Here is a 17,175-nt window from a genome sequence, read left to right as displayed (position 1 = left end):
CATGTTTGTTTTTGTGCCAGTACCATGTTATTTTTGTTATTATGGCTCTGTAGGATAATTTGAAATCAGGTATTGTGACACCTTCAATAATATTGCTCTTTTGGCTCAGGATTATTTCAGGTATTCAGAGTGTTTTATGCGTCCATATAAATTTTAGGATTGTTTTTTCTAGTTCCATGAAGACTGTCACTGGAATTTTGATGGGCACTGCATTGAACTGTAGCTTGCTTTCAGTATTATAGCCATTTTGATATTGATTCTGATGATCCATGGACATGAAAGGTCTCTCCATCCTCTAGTATCTTCTTCAACTTACTTCTTTAATGTTTTCTTGTTTTCATTGTACAGGTCTTTCAACCTCATTGGTTTGGTTTATTCCTAGATATTTTATTTATTTTGAGGCTATTGTGAATGGGATCATTTTCCTGATCTCACTCTCAGCACGTTCATTAATGGTATACAGAAAAGCTACTGATTCTCATTATGTTGATTTTGTATCCTGCTACTTTGCTGAAAATGTATATAAGATCTAAAAGTTTTCTAGTAGAGTTTTTAGGGTCATTTAAGTACAATATCATATCGTCTGCAAATAGAGATAATTTGACTTCTTCCTTTCCTGTCTTATCCTTTTTCTTTTCTTTCTCTCTCTCGCTCTCTCTCTCGTACTGGGGCTTGAACTCAGGGCCTCATACTTGCTAGGCAGGCACTCTACCCCTTGAGCCACTCTACCACCTCTCCCTTTTATTTCTTTACACTTCCAATTTGTCTGGCTAAGAATTCAAGCACTATAATGAATAAGAGTGTAGAGAGTGAACACCCTTGTCTTGTTCATGATTGTAGAGGAAATGTTTTCATTTTTTCCACTTTCAGCATAAGGCCTGCCTATTGCTCTTGTTTGTGTTTACAAAGAACTCTTCGTTTTGTTGACTTTATATTGTTTGCTTAGACTGCATTGAGTTTTCACCTCAATTTTTTACTATTTCTTTCCATCTACTAATTTTGGGTTTAGCTTGTTCTTGTTTTTCTAAGAACTGGAGGTGCATATTTGTTCTTGATTTGATCTGATTTTTTAATGTTGGCACTCAAAGCTATAAAATTTCCTTCTTAGAATTACCTTCATTGTATCCCAAAGGGTTTGTTAAGCTGTGTTTTCATTTTTACCTGATAATGGAATTTTAAAATTTTTTCCTGAACTTTTCAATGATTCACTCATTGATTGTTAGAAGATGTATTATTCAATCTCCATGTGCTTGTATTCTTTCTCTTGCTGTTGATTACTAGTTTTATTCCATCATGATCTGATAAAAGAAGTTATTTCATTTTTTTTATTTGTTAAGCCTTTCTTTATGTGATCTATTTTGGAGAACGTTCCATGGCTTACTGAGAAAATATGAATTCCACAGCTATTAGATAGAATAATCTGTACATGTCTATTAAGTCCATTTGATCTGTGGTGCAGTTTAACTCTACAATTTCTTTGTTAATTCTTTTGTCTAGATGATCTATTCGTAAGAATGGGGCATTGAAGTCATCCACTATTATTGTATTTAGTGCTAGATGTCTCTTTATTTTTTATTTGTTTTTTTGGTGAGCCTGGAGTTTGAAGTGAGGGCTTCATGCTTGCAAAGCAGGAACTCTGCTATTTGAGCCACACTTCTAATCCCTTTTACTCTGGTTATTTTGGAGATGGAATCTTATGAACTATTTACCTGGGCTATCCTTGAACCATGATACTCAGCTCCCAAGCAGCCAGGGTTACAGGTGTGAGTTATTGGCACCCACTTATCTGTCTCTTTATGTCAGTAGTATTTATTTTATGAAATTGGGTGCACCAACATTCAATGCATATTTATACTTATAATTGTTGTATCTTCTTGAAGCTGCTTCCTTTATTGATATGTAGCAACCTTCTTTATCCCTTCTGACTAATTTTGTCTTGAGGTATGCTTTGTTGGATATACATATAGCAACTCCTGTTTGCTTGTAATATCATTTTCCAACTTTTAATTTTCATTCTGTGTTTAGCTTTGCCAGTGAGGTGAGTTTCTTGCAGACAGCAAAGAGTCGGATTATTGTCTTTTAATTAATTCAAACACTCTGCATCTTTTAATTGGGCACTTAAAACCATTTACATTTAGGATAATCTCACTTCTTCATCTTACAGTTTTGCTGGTTTACAAAGTTAATGTTTAATTCCTCCCTATTTGCTTATCTATTCTTTAAGTGAGATTTATTCTTTCTCAGTTCTTGTGCTTGTATGTATCTTTCTTTCTTTGTCCCACCAAATCTCCACCATGGATTTAAGGTTTATGAGAACTGTGGGTTTTTGTTGCCCCCAGGGCCGCTTGCCTTACCTTGTGATTACAGCTTCAATATTCCCTACCCCAGCCAGATTTAACCTGCAGAGGGTTTCCTATTTTTCTCTGTGTCACCTTTATACTTCTGTGTCTTTTAGCTGTCCTGTCACCTATCTCTTGCTTCCGGATGCTCTTCTTTTTCTCTCCTGGAAATATAGTCTTTCCTTTGTTATCCTGACTCTTCTCATGGAGTCACATGGTTTCTAATCTGTGCTCTTATCTGTGCTATTATTTCAGAAGTTCCCTCAGCAATATTCTTAAGGTTGCATTTTATAATTAATTATTTTTAAATTATCAGTATCTTCAATTGATTCTTCTTGGTAGATCATAGTATTTTAAATTGAGAAAATCTTCTTACTATAGGATCTGAGTTACTTGCAAATAAACTCAAAGGAAATTTGATAAATAGAAGACACAATCAATCCTAATTTTTAAAATATTTAATAATGTAAACATACTAGCTCAAATATTTTCATAGGCACTGTCTTTTTGCCTACTTTCTAGTATTTTTCTTTTTTTTTTTTTTTTAAAGTATTCATCATACTAAAAATGCTTAAGGTCTCTGAACTATTCAATATTTATTTACCTTAAAGAAATAATCTGGAATGGGGAACATTGATGTACAAAGGCATTTACTGCAGATCAATTTGTGACAGATAAAAATAAGAAGCAGACTAAATCTCAATGAGGAATTTTTAAATAAAAATATAATATCTAAATGAATAGGTATTATGCAACATTAAAAATTTATGAAGAGTATTAGCAATGTGGGGAAATGCTCACATCATTATATGCAGTGGGTAAAACAGGCAAGGTAAAAAAAACTTATACATACGTAAATTAGTTCCTACCTGTGTTACAAAAAAGATTCCTTATTTAAAGTTATGAATGAACAACAACCAAAAACAAGACAAAAAAACTACAAAGAAATATATTGAACTATTGACTTAGTCCACTGTTTAATAAGATTACAAGTAAAATTTATTCATATATGTTTTTTGTTTGTTTTGTTTCATGAGACAGGTTCTTGCTGTGTAGCCCAGACTAGCCTTGAAATAATGATCTTCCTACCTCAGTCTCCTGAGTGCTGGGATTACAAGCATGTACTACCATACCCAGTTATTTATATTTTCCCATTTTGAATATGTAGTCCTGTCCTCTTATTAACAAATAATTTCATTCACAGTGACCAAAAAATTGAAGTTCAAAAGTCCTTTTTTTTTTTTGAGACAGGACTGGCTATGTAGCCCAGGCTGGCCTTGAACTCAAGATGCTCCTTCCTTTGCCTCTTGAGTGCTAGTATTATAGGCTATGCCACTATTCTTGGCTCTTCAAGAATCTAGCATTTACTAGTTTTGCCTGGTATTTACATTGCCATCATTGCTTTCATCAGAGGTTACTAAGCATTTATGTAAGGGGGGGGTGTTGGGCGGCAGGGCACACAGGCCTCTGTGGCTCCAGCAGCCAACCAAGAGCCACCTTGGCCCAAGCAAGGCCATACAGGCACAAGCAAACCCTGTTCATTTTTACCTTTGTGTTCTGTAGCAGCGCTAGTCCATTGCAGGCATTTGCTAGAAGGAAGTCTCCACTCAGGATAGCTATTTTATTTCCAAACTGCATGTCTTTCAGTGGTCCATCAGAAGACTGCAATTCACTTAAATTCACTATCCCACGATGCACAAGGAGAGCAGTGTGGATAAGTTCTGTGATCTCTGCCAAACTTCTTTGACTACAACATAAAGATAAGTTTGTCTATGAGGAATATCATTTTATCACTAGTGTCAGACTTCATTTTCAACAATAAAATAGTCCACAGATGAATCTTATTGTTTTAGGGAGGGGTTCTTCCTTTTTAATGAAGCTCTTAATAGAGGCCTCTTGTTGAGTAGTCTGGCATCAATAAGCAGATCCTGACACCTTCTTCTCTATAATGCTCCTCACTTTCTACCCCATAAGTCACAAGGATGCCTCAGAGAGAAGTTGAGGGTTACCCACCCCCACCCCAGTTCCATTTATTTAAAAAATTTTTTTGGTGGGACTGTGGTTTAAACTCAGGGCTTTGGACTTGCAAAGCAGGTGCTCTACCATACCTCTAGTCCATTTTGCTCTGGCTATTTTGAGGATGGGGTTTCACAAACTATTTGCCAGGACTGGTCCTGAGCCTTGATCCTCCTGATCTCAGCCTCCCAAGTAGCTAGGATTATAGGCATGAGTCACTGGTACCCAGTTCCCAGTTCAATTTAGGTACTTCACACTCAGCCTTCTTCTTCTGCTTCTTTTTCAAAACTCTAACTTAAAGATTCCTGAGAATCCTTGGTAGGATCTAACAGAATGCCAATTTAAGTGGGAATATAATTTGTGCAAAACTCTGGGCTAAGCACTTTAATATATATTATCTTTTTTTGTTCTGAATGCAAAGGTTTGAAATTTACAGAGATGAAGTCTATTCCTTCAAGGACCTTACCTTTCAGAATAAGAGCATGGGTACACACACACACACACACACACACACACACACATGCACACACTTTAAATAGAAACAAAGACAGAAAAGGATCTGAGGAGCTGTATTAGGTAGGATTTCAGGAAATGCTATTTCCTTTTTAAAAATTTCCTAGTTTGTTCAATGACCAAAGTATTACTTCCATAATCACAGAAAACAAGTAATTATTAAAAATTCAAACCTTATCACAACCGTGTGGTATTATTAACTAATTTTTATAGTTGAGAAAATTGTTGCACACAACTGGGTTTCCAAGAATACCCAGTAATGTAAAGCTGGAAATCTTCTGGAATCTAACCATTACAAATGGCGCCATGTGAATCACAGCTCTTGGTTTCCATGCTTTTGTGGAGCTAAAGAAAGTTGTTCAGTTTTAAAGGAACAATAAAGGAGCAAAGGCTTGTTAGGTTGAAAAGAAAGCTGTTTCACATTTCTAGTATCTCCAAACAAGATTCCCAAAGTAATAAGTGGTATTAGGAAAAAAAAAAAAAAATCAGAGACTTGGCCACATCACCCTTTGTAAAGACCTCAAAATTTGAAGATTTAGTTAGACAAAAGAGCTTCTGTAAATTTTAAGGATATTGTCCCACAGCAGCCTCACTCAGTTCAGAGTATAGAGGTCTGTCTCAAAAACAATTATGGATGTGGCTTTTATGACACGGAGCATGAACCAGGTTCACAGAAATCCCAAAAAGGTTTCGAGAAAGTTGTATGAGTTTGGTTAAAAGAAACAGATGGTTTAAGATGAGGGGGAAGAAGAGTTTTTGGATGCTAACTTTCTGTGCACAAGAAGCAGGCTGAGACGGTATGAGGTAAAAATATGACCATTTCTCACTGAAAAGGGAAGATAGCTCAAGACAGAACTAAGAGCCACAGAGAACAGTGGATTAGGAAACCACTAATAGGTAGCAAAACTGGTCTTTTAAAAAATTTTTTTAAATTTTTTATTATTTTAAAATTTTTTTTTGAATGTTTATTATTCAGCAAAACTGGTCTTAATCAAGAAATATTCCTTGTTCATAGGTAGGTGGCACTGACAACACATGCCCAGCTGGATTTCAGAATTGCTATGGACTAGTGACAATGCATCTCCCATTTCTCCTTCTTAAAAAAAGAGAGAGAGAGAGAGATGGGTTCTTACTATGATGCCCAGGCGGGCCCAATTTCCAGGCACTATCAATCCTGTCTTGACCTCCTAAGTAGCTGGGACTATGGGCACATATCACAAAGCCCAGCTCCCTCTTTTTTAATGAAAGTGACTACTATGATTATCTTGCCCCTGATTCACTATTGTATATGTGGTGGTAGTGTCGAGATAGACAACTTTTCCTTTTAGCTCCCAGATCCCTGAATGAGGAGAAACTGTATCCAAAGAGCCAAAATCCTTATCTTGACCTAACATAAATCATGAGATCAAGGATTCTCAGCTTGATGCCATGAAATGGATGAGAGTTTGGGTTCTTGAGAGGTGATTATGTTCTACATTTGAAAAGAATGTGAATCTCTGGGGCCAGATGGTAGACTGCTACACCAGTAAGTTATATCTCTCGATATCCATGCCATGTGTATATAGTTTCCTCTTGGACTGAGTTTGACCAAGTGACTTGTTTGGCCAATGGGACATCAGCAAATTTGGAGGAAACAGGCTTGATAAGTGTTTTTGCATTGGGTTTAGCTTCTCTGGAAAGTTGCCCAGAGACTACATATTAAGAAACCTGGTCTAACCTCCTTCAGGTGAAAGACAACAGGAAAACAGAGAGAGGTTCAGTTGTCCCAACTCAGCTGAGGCCTAGCCAATCAATTGAATGTAGCCATACAAATAAACTTGGGAGAAAACAGCAGGTAAATAGTCCAACCAACAGACACAATTACAATAAAATGTCTGTTGTTTTAAGCCACCAGGTTGGGATGGTTTGTTATGCAAAAATAGATAATTAATAGATATTCCAAAACGCTTTCTTCTATCTAAATTTGAGCTGGGCCTTTGAAAGATAAGTAGGATATTCAAAGCTAGAAAAAAAGAGACAACAGCAGGGATTAGGAATCCAAGAATAAGGCAGACCAGGAATCAAGCAAGGGTAGAAAACGTGACTAGACAGTGAGGTGGTCAGTTGGTCAGAGTATAAAGTCAATGCAGCTAAATAAGAAATAAGAATCTGGAACTAGGTTACATCAGGTTAAAGGGTCTGTATTTTATTACACAGGCAATGTTTTTGAGAAGGGGGATGATATATGTTTTAGTGACTTAGGAAGAATATCCTGAGGGCAATGTATATAGAAAGATGTGAAAAAGTAGGTAGCGAAAGTAGAGAGATGGTGGATTGAGAGAAGAGCTATTTACAAAGGTCCAAGACAAATGTAACAAAAGGGCTTGACCTAAGGTGACAGCTTTAGATGCAGAGAGGAATAAATATAATCAAATGATAAATACTCAAAACTCTTCTCTCAAAAAAATGGGACTTCAGTTTAACTACTGTAATATAATAATTACATAAGGATACAACTACAACTTTAAAATTTTTAAAATTTCTTTGCGGTGCTGTGGATTAAACGTAGGCTCTAGCACATGCTAGGCAAGTGTTCTGCCACTGAGCTATGTTCTCACCCCTTAAAGATACAATTAAATAAAGGAGTCAAATAACATAGTAACATCAAAAGAAAAATTATATTTCTAATTCATTTCCTGTGTTAAAAATCAAGAGAATACACGAAGATGACCCAGTGCACTGCCTGCATTTAATTATAGATTGGGGGGAATATGGAAAGAAGATGAACCAGTGAGCTGAACAGCTTCCCTGAGTTCAAACCCTGGTACTAACCACCAAAAAAAAAAAAAAAAAAAAAACTCAAGCAACGCCCCCCTCAAAAAAAAACAACTTCTAAAAAAATATATAAATACATGGTTAGATTAAAATACAAAGAAAATCGCAAGGACAGAGAAATTAACAGAAAGTGTTTTTTAAAAGGTGGAGTTAACATTTAAAATTATCCTTTAAATAAGTAACTAAAAAAAAATTTTATTATCATCCTGCATTTGGGTAAGTCTTTCATGCAATTTAGCTTATGAAAAAAAGTAATAACCAAGCAAACAAGAAGCTGTGTGTTTTGAATTACCCTACAGATGGAAATGAGTAATTTTAAGTGTTTATAAAGACAGCTATAATCATAAAACAGCATTCATTAAATAAATAACTTTTAAATGCCACATGGCCAGAAACAACAAAAACAATGGCAATAATAAAAGTGAAAACCCATCATTTGTACCCACCGTTTTCAAAAAACTTTCATTTATATTATCTATTTGTGATTTTAATTACAGTAGGTCTAGGAAGGTTAAATAATTTGATAAAGAACAAAGTTTGTAAAGGAATAAGCTGGAACTCAGAGCCATCTTGTCATAGTGACCAATGGCAATTTAAAATATTTACTTACCTACGAAATAGTAAATGAGGGGGGGAATAAGCCAAAGTTACTGATGTTACTAACACTGGTATATGCCCACTGCAAACTTGTTCAATATTCATTCCTAGTTTTTAGACACTACAGAAGGAAACTTTGCTTGGAAAAAGTACACTAGGCACAAGCTTACCTCTTTTTATTCAGACTAATTGGGGAAAGTAATCAAGTTGTTTCCAGATCATTTGCAAATCATTTAATCAGAGCCAAATCAACTGATTTAGCCCAATCAGGAATCTGGATAATAGTTCTACTTCTGCCTATTATGAGAGACAGCTCAGGAGGCGTGAATCCCTTGCACTCTCAGGTCCATGGTCTTCTGGTTCCTGAAAGGAAGGAGACTGGAGAACAGTTCTTCTAGTTCCCAACTTTGGACTTGAGGACTCTTCTCTTCTCTTCAGAATTACTGAGATTAGCAGCTAGTTGTTAAAAAGACAAAACTATTGCTACTGTTGGTACTTACTTTTCTATAGGACACAGGAATGGAGTGATTGAACATCTTTAAATCTGTTCTGCAACTCAACTGTCAAATATTATGCCCCTGACTTCTGAGATTTTATTATCAGATACACAATCCAGATAATGGATCACATTATGTAAGAGTCCAAAGTAGTATACAGCAGAGAAACAGTAAAAGTGTGAAAGAATCTGAGACCATTTTCTTCTCATTATCTATTTTTATTTTAGCTACCCAAACTTTCTGTGTTCCAGGCTTAAAATTATCTTAAATAAAAGTCTTCATGTCATTTGATATACATATATTTTAATACTCTGGCTATCTCTCTTGCTAAATCATGATTGGAAAAGGGTCACAAATAAATACCACTTATATTAAGTAATCAGAGGTAAGGAAGTAATTACCATACTGAAAGAAACTCTGAGGATTAGTCAATGTTTTTATGAGAACTTTTACCCAAATACTTTCTTTTAATTATATGCTGAACAACTTCATTTGCTTCAATCTGTCCATTTTCCTCCAACATTTCACCAAATTTTTAGCATCCTAAGCCTCACAAATAAGAATGGCAGACATTGCTAGTTATCTACCCATCCTTCCCTTCCTTACTGCTAACAAACCATTATTATTTTGGAGTGGCAATGTACTTAAAAAGGGCTTTCCAGGATCTCCTACAGCTGTATGTGGTCATGTGATAAAGTCTGGTCAAAGAAATATAAACAGATGTCTATTAGGTGGGATTTCTGAGAAACCTACTAAGTTCCTAATATAAGATTCACCTTTGACATTTTGGGCTTACTTCTTCCTGTCTGGAATATGACTCAACTGCTTCCAGCAGGAACCTTAAAGATCCTAACGGGGCTTCCTAACCTAATGATGGGAATAGGATGAAAGGAGATTTCTTTCAGGGTTCCTGCTCTGATGTGCTCCCCTCTAAACTTGTCTTTTTTCTTTCTTCCTTTCTTTCCTTCCTCTCTTCCTTCTAGAACATACAGCCTTGTAGATGCTAAGCAAGTGCTCTACCATCTAGACGTCTGAGATAAATCAGTGCTGTACTTTTTTAAGCCACTGTTTGTTAGAGGCCTGCTATATGCTGCCAGGTAAGTTCCTGAAAGACATGGTCAATAAAAATTGTGCCACAAAAATACCAAAGGCATTTCAAGTTCATATTTCTGTACTCTGATTTTATTCACCAATATGATCTCTTGGAGACAGTTCCACATTATTTACAAGCAGAGAACCTCCTTGCTCTATTTAGTATCTCTACAAGGTCCACTGTTTGAGAGTGCCATACAACTTGCTGCTATGGGGCAAGCAACAGATACATTTTTGTTTAAAGAATTTTTAAGAATCAGCCCACAAGTCACTTCTTTTGTAAAGAATCTCTCACTTCTGTAGAATCAACTCCTTTCTGTGCTTGAAGATCTTTGACTATAGCTCAGTCATTTCTCACACTTTACTGTGATTACTTCTTTAGCCATCCATCACCCTGCCAGCCCTCCCTCACTACATTGCAATTATACTATTTACGTCCCTGGAATGCCTATAAACATTTGTCAAGTGAGTGATTCTTTATAGCCAACAGCTTTATAAAGGCTATAGAGGACTGCCACCATTAGTTTCAAAAGGGAAGGAATGATATAAACTAAAGTCAGGTTTATAGAATCAGAATTGTAAGTGACCCCAGAAGTCAATTAGCCTCCAGTTGATACCTTCTAGGTATGAGAAATAACTACCTCACAGGAACCATGTCTGCTGATGAACAGTTTTAATTATTAAGAATTATTCCTTAAGCCAGGTGCAGTGGCTCATGCTTACAATCCTCGCTACTTGAGAAGAGGAGATTGGGAGGATTATGATTCAAGGCCAACCCAAGCAAAAAGTCCTCAAAACCCCCACCTCAACCAAAAAAAGCTGAGTGCTGGTGGCATAAATAGGAGGATTGCAGTGGCCTGGGCATAAGCAGGAGACCCTATCTCAAAAATAATCAAAGCTAAAAGGCCAGGGGAGTGGCTCAAGCAGTAGAGTGCCTGCCTAGCAAGTTCAAACTCCAGTAACACTACCACCCCCAAAAAATTACTTCCTAATGATAACTTGAAATCTCTCTAGATGTTTTACATTTAGCTTAAGGTAGTAGTCTGGTCAATATGATTTACCACATAGATAAGGAAGATAAAAGACAATGGAGCGTTCTTTCTCATTCTCTTTCTACTTTTCTTCTTTCTCATTCCTTCTCTGTTTGAAGTTTAAAAAAATATAGAATAGTACAGAGAATACACAGTCTTCTACTTAGAAAGAACAAATGCTTACGTTGTCATTTTTAATAGCTTCTAAACATACACTTTTAAAGCCCTTTTAATTTTGGGAATTTTCAAACATACTCAAGTGGAAAATATGGCACCAAGAACTTCTGTGGACAGGGCTGGTGGAGTGGCTCAAGTGGTAGAGGGCCTGCCTAGCAAGTATGAAGACCTGAGTTCAAACACCAGCACAACCAAAAACAACAATAACAACAAAACTCTATGGATATGTCACCAGCTTCAAGAATTACTAATCCCTAGCTACCCTCCTTTCAGCTATAGCTTTCACAACATTTCCAGATTATTTTGAAGTAAATGCTAGATATCATGTCATTTTATATGAAAATATTTCAAAAATCCTATTTTGAAAAATGTCTACTGGTTAATTATGGCTACTACTTATTAATTAATTACTTTGAGCAATTAGTTACTGTATGGTGGGCACTGTGTACAAAACATTTTTTAAAGAATATCTCAAGTAACTAATTAATAAATGAATGAATATAAAACAACAGCTCTTTGAGGTAAGCAGTATCTCTGTTGTATATAAGGGAATAGGCTGACAGGCTAAGTAAACTCAAGTTCACATAGCTGGTAAACTGCAGGCTGAATTCAAGCCCAGGGCTCTTGGGTTCTAAAGCCCAGGCTCTTTGCATATCAATAGAAAACTCATCAGAATCCTAAACACAATGTGTACAAAATTTAGGGTCTTTCTAAAAGTAAAACGGTAGGCAAGAGTTATTTATTTAAAGTACTTTTGTTTGAATCCTGAAACTGTTTTTTCCCTTAAACTAGGAAACTGATTTCTATGTTCACATGGGAAGAAAAAATTTGAAAACTTAAAAAGAAAAATTTTGAGAAGAAAATGAGACATGCCTTTCTAGATATGAAAACATTTTGTGAAGTTAATGCAATTTTCCTCCCTTCATTTCTCTGTCCCTTTGTCTCAGTCTTCCTTTTTTTCTATTTCATCAGTACTGGGGATCCAACATGTATGTTCAGCAACCACTCTACCACTGAACTCTCCCCAGCCTCAGCAGTTTTAAAACAGTAATATCACAGAACAGACTAACTGATTAATGGAATGGAAACCAGAAAGACATCCAAATATATTTGGGAACAATTATTTATGGCAAAGATAACATTTCAAATCATGATGGAAAAGTTGGATTATTCTTAGAAATGATGTTGGGCCAACTGGCTATGGATTAAGAGAAAAAAAAGTTAGATTCCTACCTTACACATAGATAAAAACATTTAGACGGATGAATGATATAAATGTGCAAAACAATACTATAAATATAGGAAAACATTATTATAGCCTTGGCATGAGAAAGTCTTGCAAAATAAGACAGGAGTCAGAAAGGTATAAAGAAAATAATGGATAAATTTGAGTAAAGTACGCAAAAAAAATTAATAGTAAAATATGAAAAACTAAGGCAAATATCAATTTGAGGCAAAGTATTTGCAATACATACAACAGACAAAAGATTTACATTCAATATGTGTGGAATCTGTCCAAATTTGACAAAATTAATAATAATAAAAAAACAGCTTAAATAAGCAAAATAGGAAGCACATGAGGTAAAAGAAACACACATTGCCAAAAACTATACGAAATGATGCTCAACTTAACTAGTAGTTTAGAAAAGGATCATGATAAAATAATAATTAAATCATATTTTTGGTTCATTAGCTTTGCAAAAATGAAAACTATTAAGATACAGTTTCTGTGACAGTGGGCACAGGATCTAACAGATGCTATCAGACATAAATAAAGCACACAGGCATATTATTTGGTAATTAATATTTTCAAGAATAAGCTGAATTTGAAAGCCTTTGCAGCTACACTCACCAGCTCACCAGTTTCCATCTACCTTATGGACAGACTGACTCTTGAAGGCAACCACTAACACAGAAATTTTTCACTGATTCATTATTGAATTTTAAATCAGTATAGCTTGTAACTGAAAATATGATGGTACCTAATAAATAAAAACTTTGGATACTCCTTGACCTTGGATATCCTATTGAGATAGGGTCTATTTGTCCAGGGCTGACTTTGAACCTTGACCCACATTCTCTGCCTCTTGAGTAGCTAGCATGACAGACATGAGCCACTAGCACCTGGCTGTAAGGTGTTTTTTTTTTTTTTTTTTAAATAGCAAGATTTCTACAAAAGCATGGGGCTTTGCTTGTTTTTAGTTATTTTTTTGATGGGGTCTTGTAGTTTTGTTTTTGGCCTGGGCTGGTTTCAGACCACCACCCTAGCTATGCCTCCTGTTATACCTAGAATCACAGGCATGACCTAACCACAGCTGGCTTGTTTGAGATGGTGTGGTGGGGGGAGGGTCCTTATTAACTTTTTGCCCAGGCTGGCCTCAAACCTTGATCCTCCCTATCTCTGCCTCCTGAGTAGCTGGGATTATAGGTATGAGCCACCGCACCCAGCAACATATTTGTTTTTAATAACATACATTACATATTAGGGAACAACAAAATTTTGGCAATGATCTAAACGTGCATTAATGCAGTACAATAATAAACAGCAATTGAAAAGAATGTGACAGGGCTGGTAGAGTGCCTGCTTAGCAAGCATGAAACCCTGAATTCAAACCCAAGTACTGCCAAAAAAAAAATGTGGCAGATATACATCTACTGACTTGGAAACCTGTCTATGATATGTTGGTAAGTATAAAAAGCAAACTGAAGCATGTAAACTCCATGCTGGCTGGGATTTTTGTATTTTTTTTTTTCCATTACTATATCTTAAGTGCCTAGATCAGTGCCTGGTACAGAGAAGGCTATTGGTATTTGAATGAATAGAATGAGTTGATTTTTGGAGGAAAAAAGGAAAGACAAGGAGAAAAAAGGAGGAAGGGCAGATAGGGAGGCAGGAAAGGAAGATGCTGAGAATAGAAACTTTTTAATAGCAATTTTTATTTTTAATACTTAAGCTTTTTAAGGTTGTAGGCATAGTACAAGCAAAAATTGAGATTTGGAGATAAGAATGGGATGTGTGCTGGACAGTAGCAGGTTAAGTCCATATGATACAGAGAGGAGCACAGATGGGGTTGGTCTCTTAGACTGAAGTGAGTCTTGAATACAGAAAGGAGTTCAGGTTTTTCTAAATCATAGATGGAGCCATAAAGGAACAGCTGTGCCATATGAAGATGCTTGGTTGAAACTGGCATTTTAAGAAATGGAATATGCCAGCGTAACTCAAGATGCACAGAATGGGGAGAGATGACTGTCAAGAAGATCTGGTCACTACAGCATATTTCAGAGAACTCTAGTTCAAGTTCCCCCTCAGGAAGTCATTCAACTTCTCCTTGAATATTTTCAGTGAAAAGGAGCTGATGACTATGAGGAAACTTATTCTATAAAATAGTTTTATAAGATGTTTAATTCTGGTTTTTTAACACAATTTGCCAATATGTAACAGTCACAAAGTTGTTTCTACCTTTCTAGTACTTTAGGAGTGACATAGTAGGATATAGGCTCTAAAGTGACAGCAGAGATAGGCAGCAAGTAACGTTAGGTGATCTGATGGAAGAACTGAAGTACACTAGTTCCTCTTCTCAGGGGGAGATACATTCTAACACCACAATGGACACCTGAAACCATGAACGGGACCAAATCCTATAAATATTGTGGGGTTTCTTATACATACAGACTTATGATAAGCTTAATTTGTAAGAAATTAACAATAACTAATAATAAAAAAGATAAAAAAATATTTCTCTCAAAATATCTTCTGTACTATACTTGACCATTCTTGTTATGTTGATGTGAGATGATACTTAAAGGAAGAACTTCATGGCTTTTGTTGAGGTCAATCCAGGCTGCCTTCCAACTTGCTATGTGCCAGGCTAGCCTTGAACTCATGATCCTCTACCTCAGCCTCCCAAGTGCTGGGATTATGTGACAACATCTGGCTGAGGCTTCTCATGGACATCTCGGAATTTCCAGCATTACTAACTCTTGTACTTTAGGCCATTATTAAGCACAATAAACATCACTTGAATAAAAGCACTGTGATATCTATACCATGACAGTTGATCTGATAACTGGGCTAGCTATTGAGTACTGGATGGGTAGCATATACAATGTGGAAACACTGAGAAAAGGGATGATTCACATCCTGGATGGGATGAAGTGGGACAGAATAAGATTTCATCATTCTATTCAGAATAGCATGTAATTTAAAACTTAGGAATTATTTATTTCTAAAAAATTACATTGAATATTTTTGGACTATGGTTGACCTTGAGTAACTGAAACCTAAGAAAACAAAAACATGGGTAATGGGGATCCCAGTATTGCTATGTGACTGAATATGGAGGATGAATAAAATACTTCCTAGATGAGAGGCTGAAGCAACTAATAAAATGTTAACATAAGTTAGGCAAGCAGGAAAATAAACTACCAGGTCCATCACGTTCTATGCTTAAAGCCCTTCTGGGGCTTCCTATCTTATTCACTGGTAAAAGCCAGAGTCTCTATAATGAATTCCAAGATCCAATATAATTTGCCATGACTCCTCTATCCCTTTACCTCACTGACATCATTCCCACCAACCTTTTCTCCCTTCTCTCCCACTTACACTGGCTTCCTTATTATTTCTCAAACATGCCAAACCTCAAGGGCTTTGTCTTTTCCCTGTGTGCACTGTATTTCCCTTATATAGCTAAAAATTTTTGTTATTCACTCAGATCACTGCAGGAGCACACCTCTTCATAAGTAAGGCCTTCCAAACCACTCCGTTGACAACAGTGACTTCATTAACTACAATCAGTATTACCTATTTCTATTTCCTGTATTTTTCCTTCCATACCACTTAGTGCCATCTGACACACTAGTTGTTTTGCTTGTTTGTGTTTTATTTACCACCCCACAGATGCTGGAGAGGAACCAGGAGAAGCAGATGAGAACAAAAGAATTCTTAAAACATACTTCAAAACTATCAAACTTTAGGGCTGGGGGCATGGCTCAAGTGGTAGAACACTAGCCTAGCAAGCAGAAGGCCCTGATTTTAAAATACTAGAACTGATAAACAAACAAACAAACAAACAAAAAGCTCAGGGCACTTGCCTAGCATGTGTGACACCTTGGACAAACAGCAGCCATATGGATTATAGTAAAAAGGACAAGCATATGTTTTTATAAACCTCTGCCCTACAAGGTAAAAGGCAGTCACTTTTTTTTTTTCTTTCTTTGAGACAGGATCTCGCTACGTAGCCCAGGTTGCCCTCAAACTCTCTTGCCTCAGCTTTTGAGCACTTTTAATTTTGAATGTCAAATATTAATGTTTTATGAGTAAACTAGACCCAAAGTCCCAAACAATTCATTCAATTTAAATCATAATAATTAGAGAAATACAAGGATTTTCCCATTTTGCCATTTATTACATTGATAACCCAAGTTAAGATAGATATCAAAGATACACCTCAAGGTCTTAGAAAAATAAGAAAAGAATAAATGAAAAGTCAATAGCTAGAAAGAAATAATAAAGATCAGGAAATTAATGAAAGGGAGACTAAAAGAACAATAGAATCAATGAAACAGAGTTTATTCTTTGAAAAGATAAACAAGATTGACAACCCCTAGCTAAACTAACCAAAAGAAAGAGGGGAATACTTAAATTTATAGAGAGGATATCACAATAAATACCAATGAAATTCAGAGGATCATTATGGAATATTTCAGAAGCTTATGTTCTAAAAAAACCGTAAAATCTGAAATGCACAAATTTCTAGATGCCTATCACCTACCAAAAATCAAACCAAAAGAATATAAACCACTTAACCAGATCTATAACAAGCAATGAAATTGAAGCAGTAGTAAAGAGTCTCACAACAAGGAAAAGTCCAAGTCTGAACAGTTTCACTGTTGAATTTTATCAGACCTTTAAAAAAGAACTAACACCAATGCTCTTCACACTATTTCATTTAGTGGAAAAGAAAGAAGTTCTACAAAACTCAGTCTGCGAAGCCAGTATCACCCTGATGCTAAAACCAGATAAGGTCGACAGTAACAGCAAAAAAGAAATTACAGACCAATTTCCTTGATAAACATAGACCCAAGCATTCTCAATAAAAT

General features: G+C 35.9%; 1 protein-coding gene across 3 annotated transcripts in view; it reads right to left on the bottom strand.

The window, feature by feature from the left end:
* Pdss2 (decaprenyl diphosphate synthase subunit 2) overlaps window positions 1-17,175 on the bottom strand; it is a 257,588-nt gene that overhangs the window by 94,411 nt on the left and 146,002 nt on the right. For all 3 annotated transcript variants that reach the window (XM_074077454.1, XM_074077461.1, XM_020170092.2), the window contains exon 3: window positions 3,888-4,086. In XM_074077454.1, the coding sequence (XP_073933555.1) occupies window positions 3,888-4,086 (199 nt within the window). The remainder of the gene's footprint in view (window positions 1-3,887; window positions 4,087-17,175) is intronic.

Source organism: Castor canadensis, chromosome 1 (assembly GCF_047511655.1).
Source record: "Castor canadensis chromosome 1, mCasCan1.hap1v2, whole genome shotgun sequence".
Lineage (NCBI taxonomy): Eukaryota > Metazoa > Chordata > Mammalia > Rodentia > Castoridae > Castor > Castor canadensis.
This window is presented reverse-complemented; position numbering and strand designations above follow the sequence as displayed.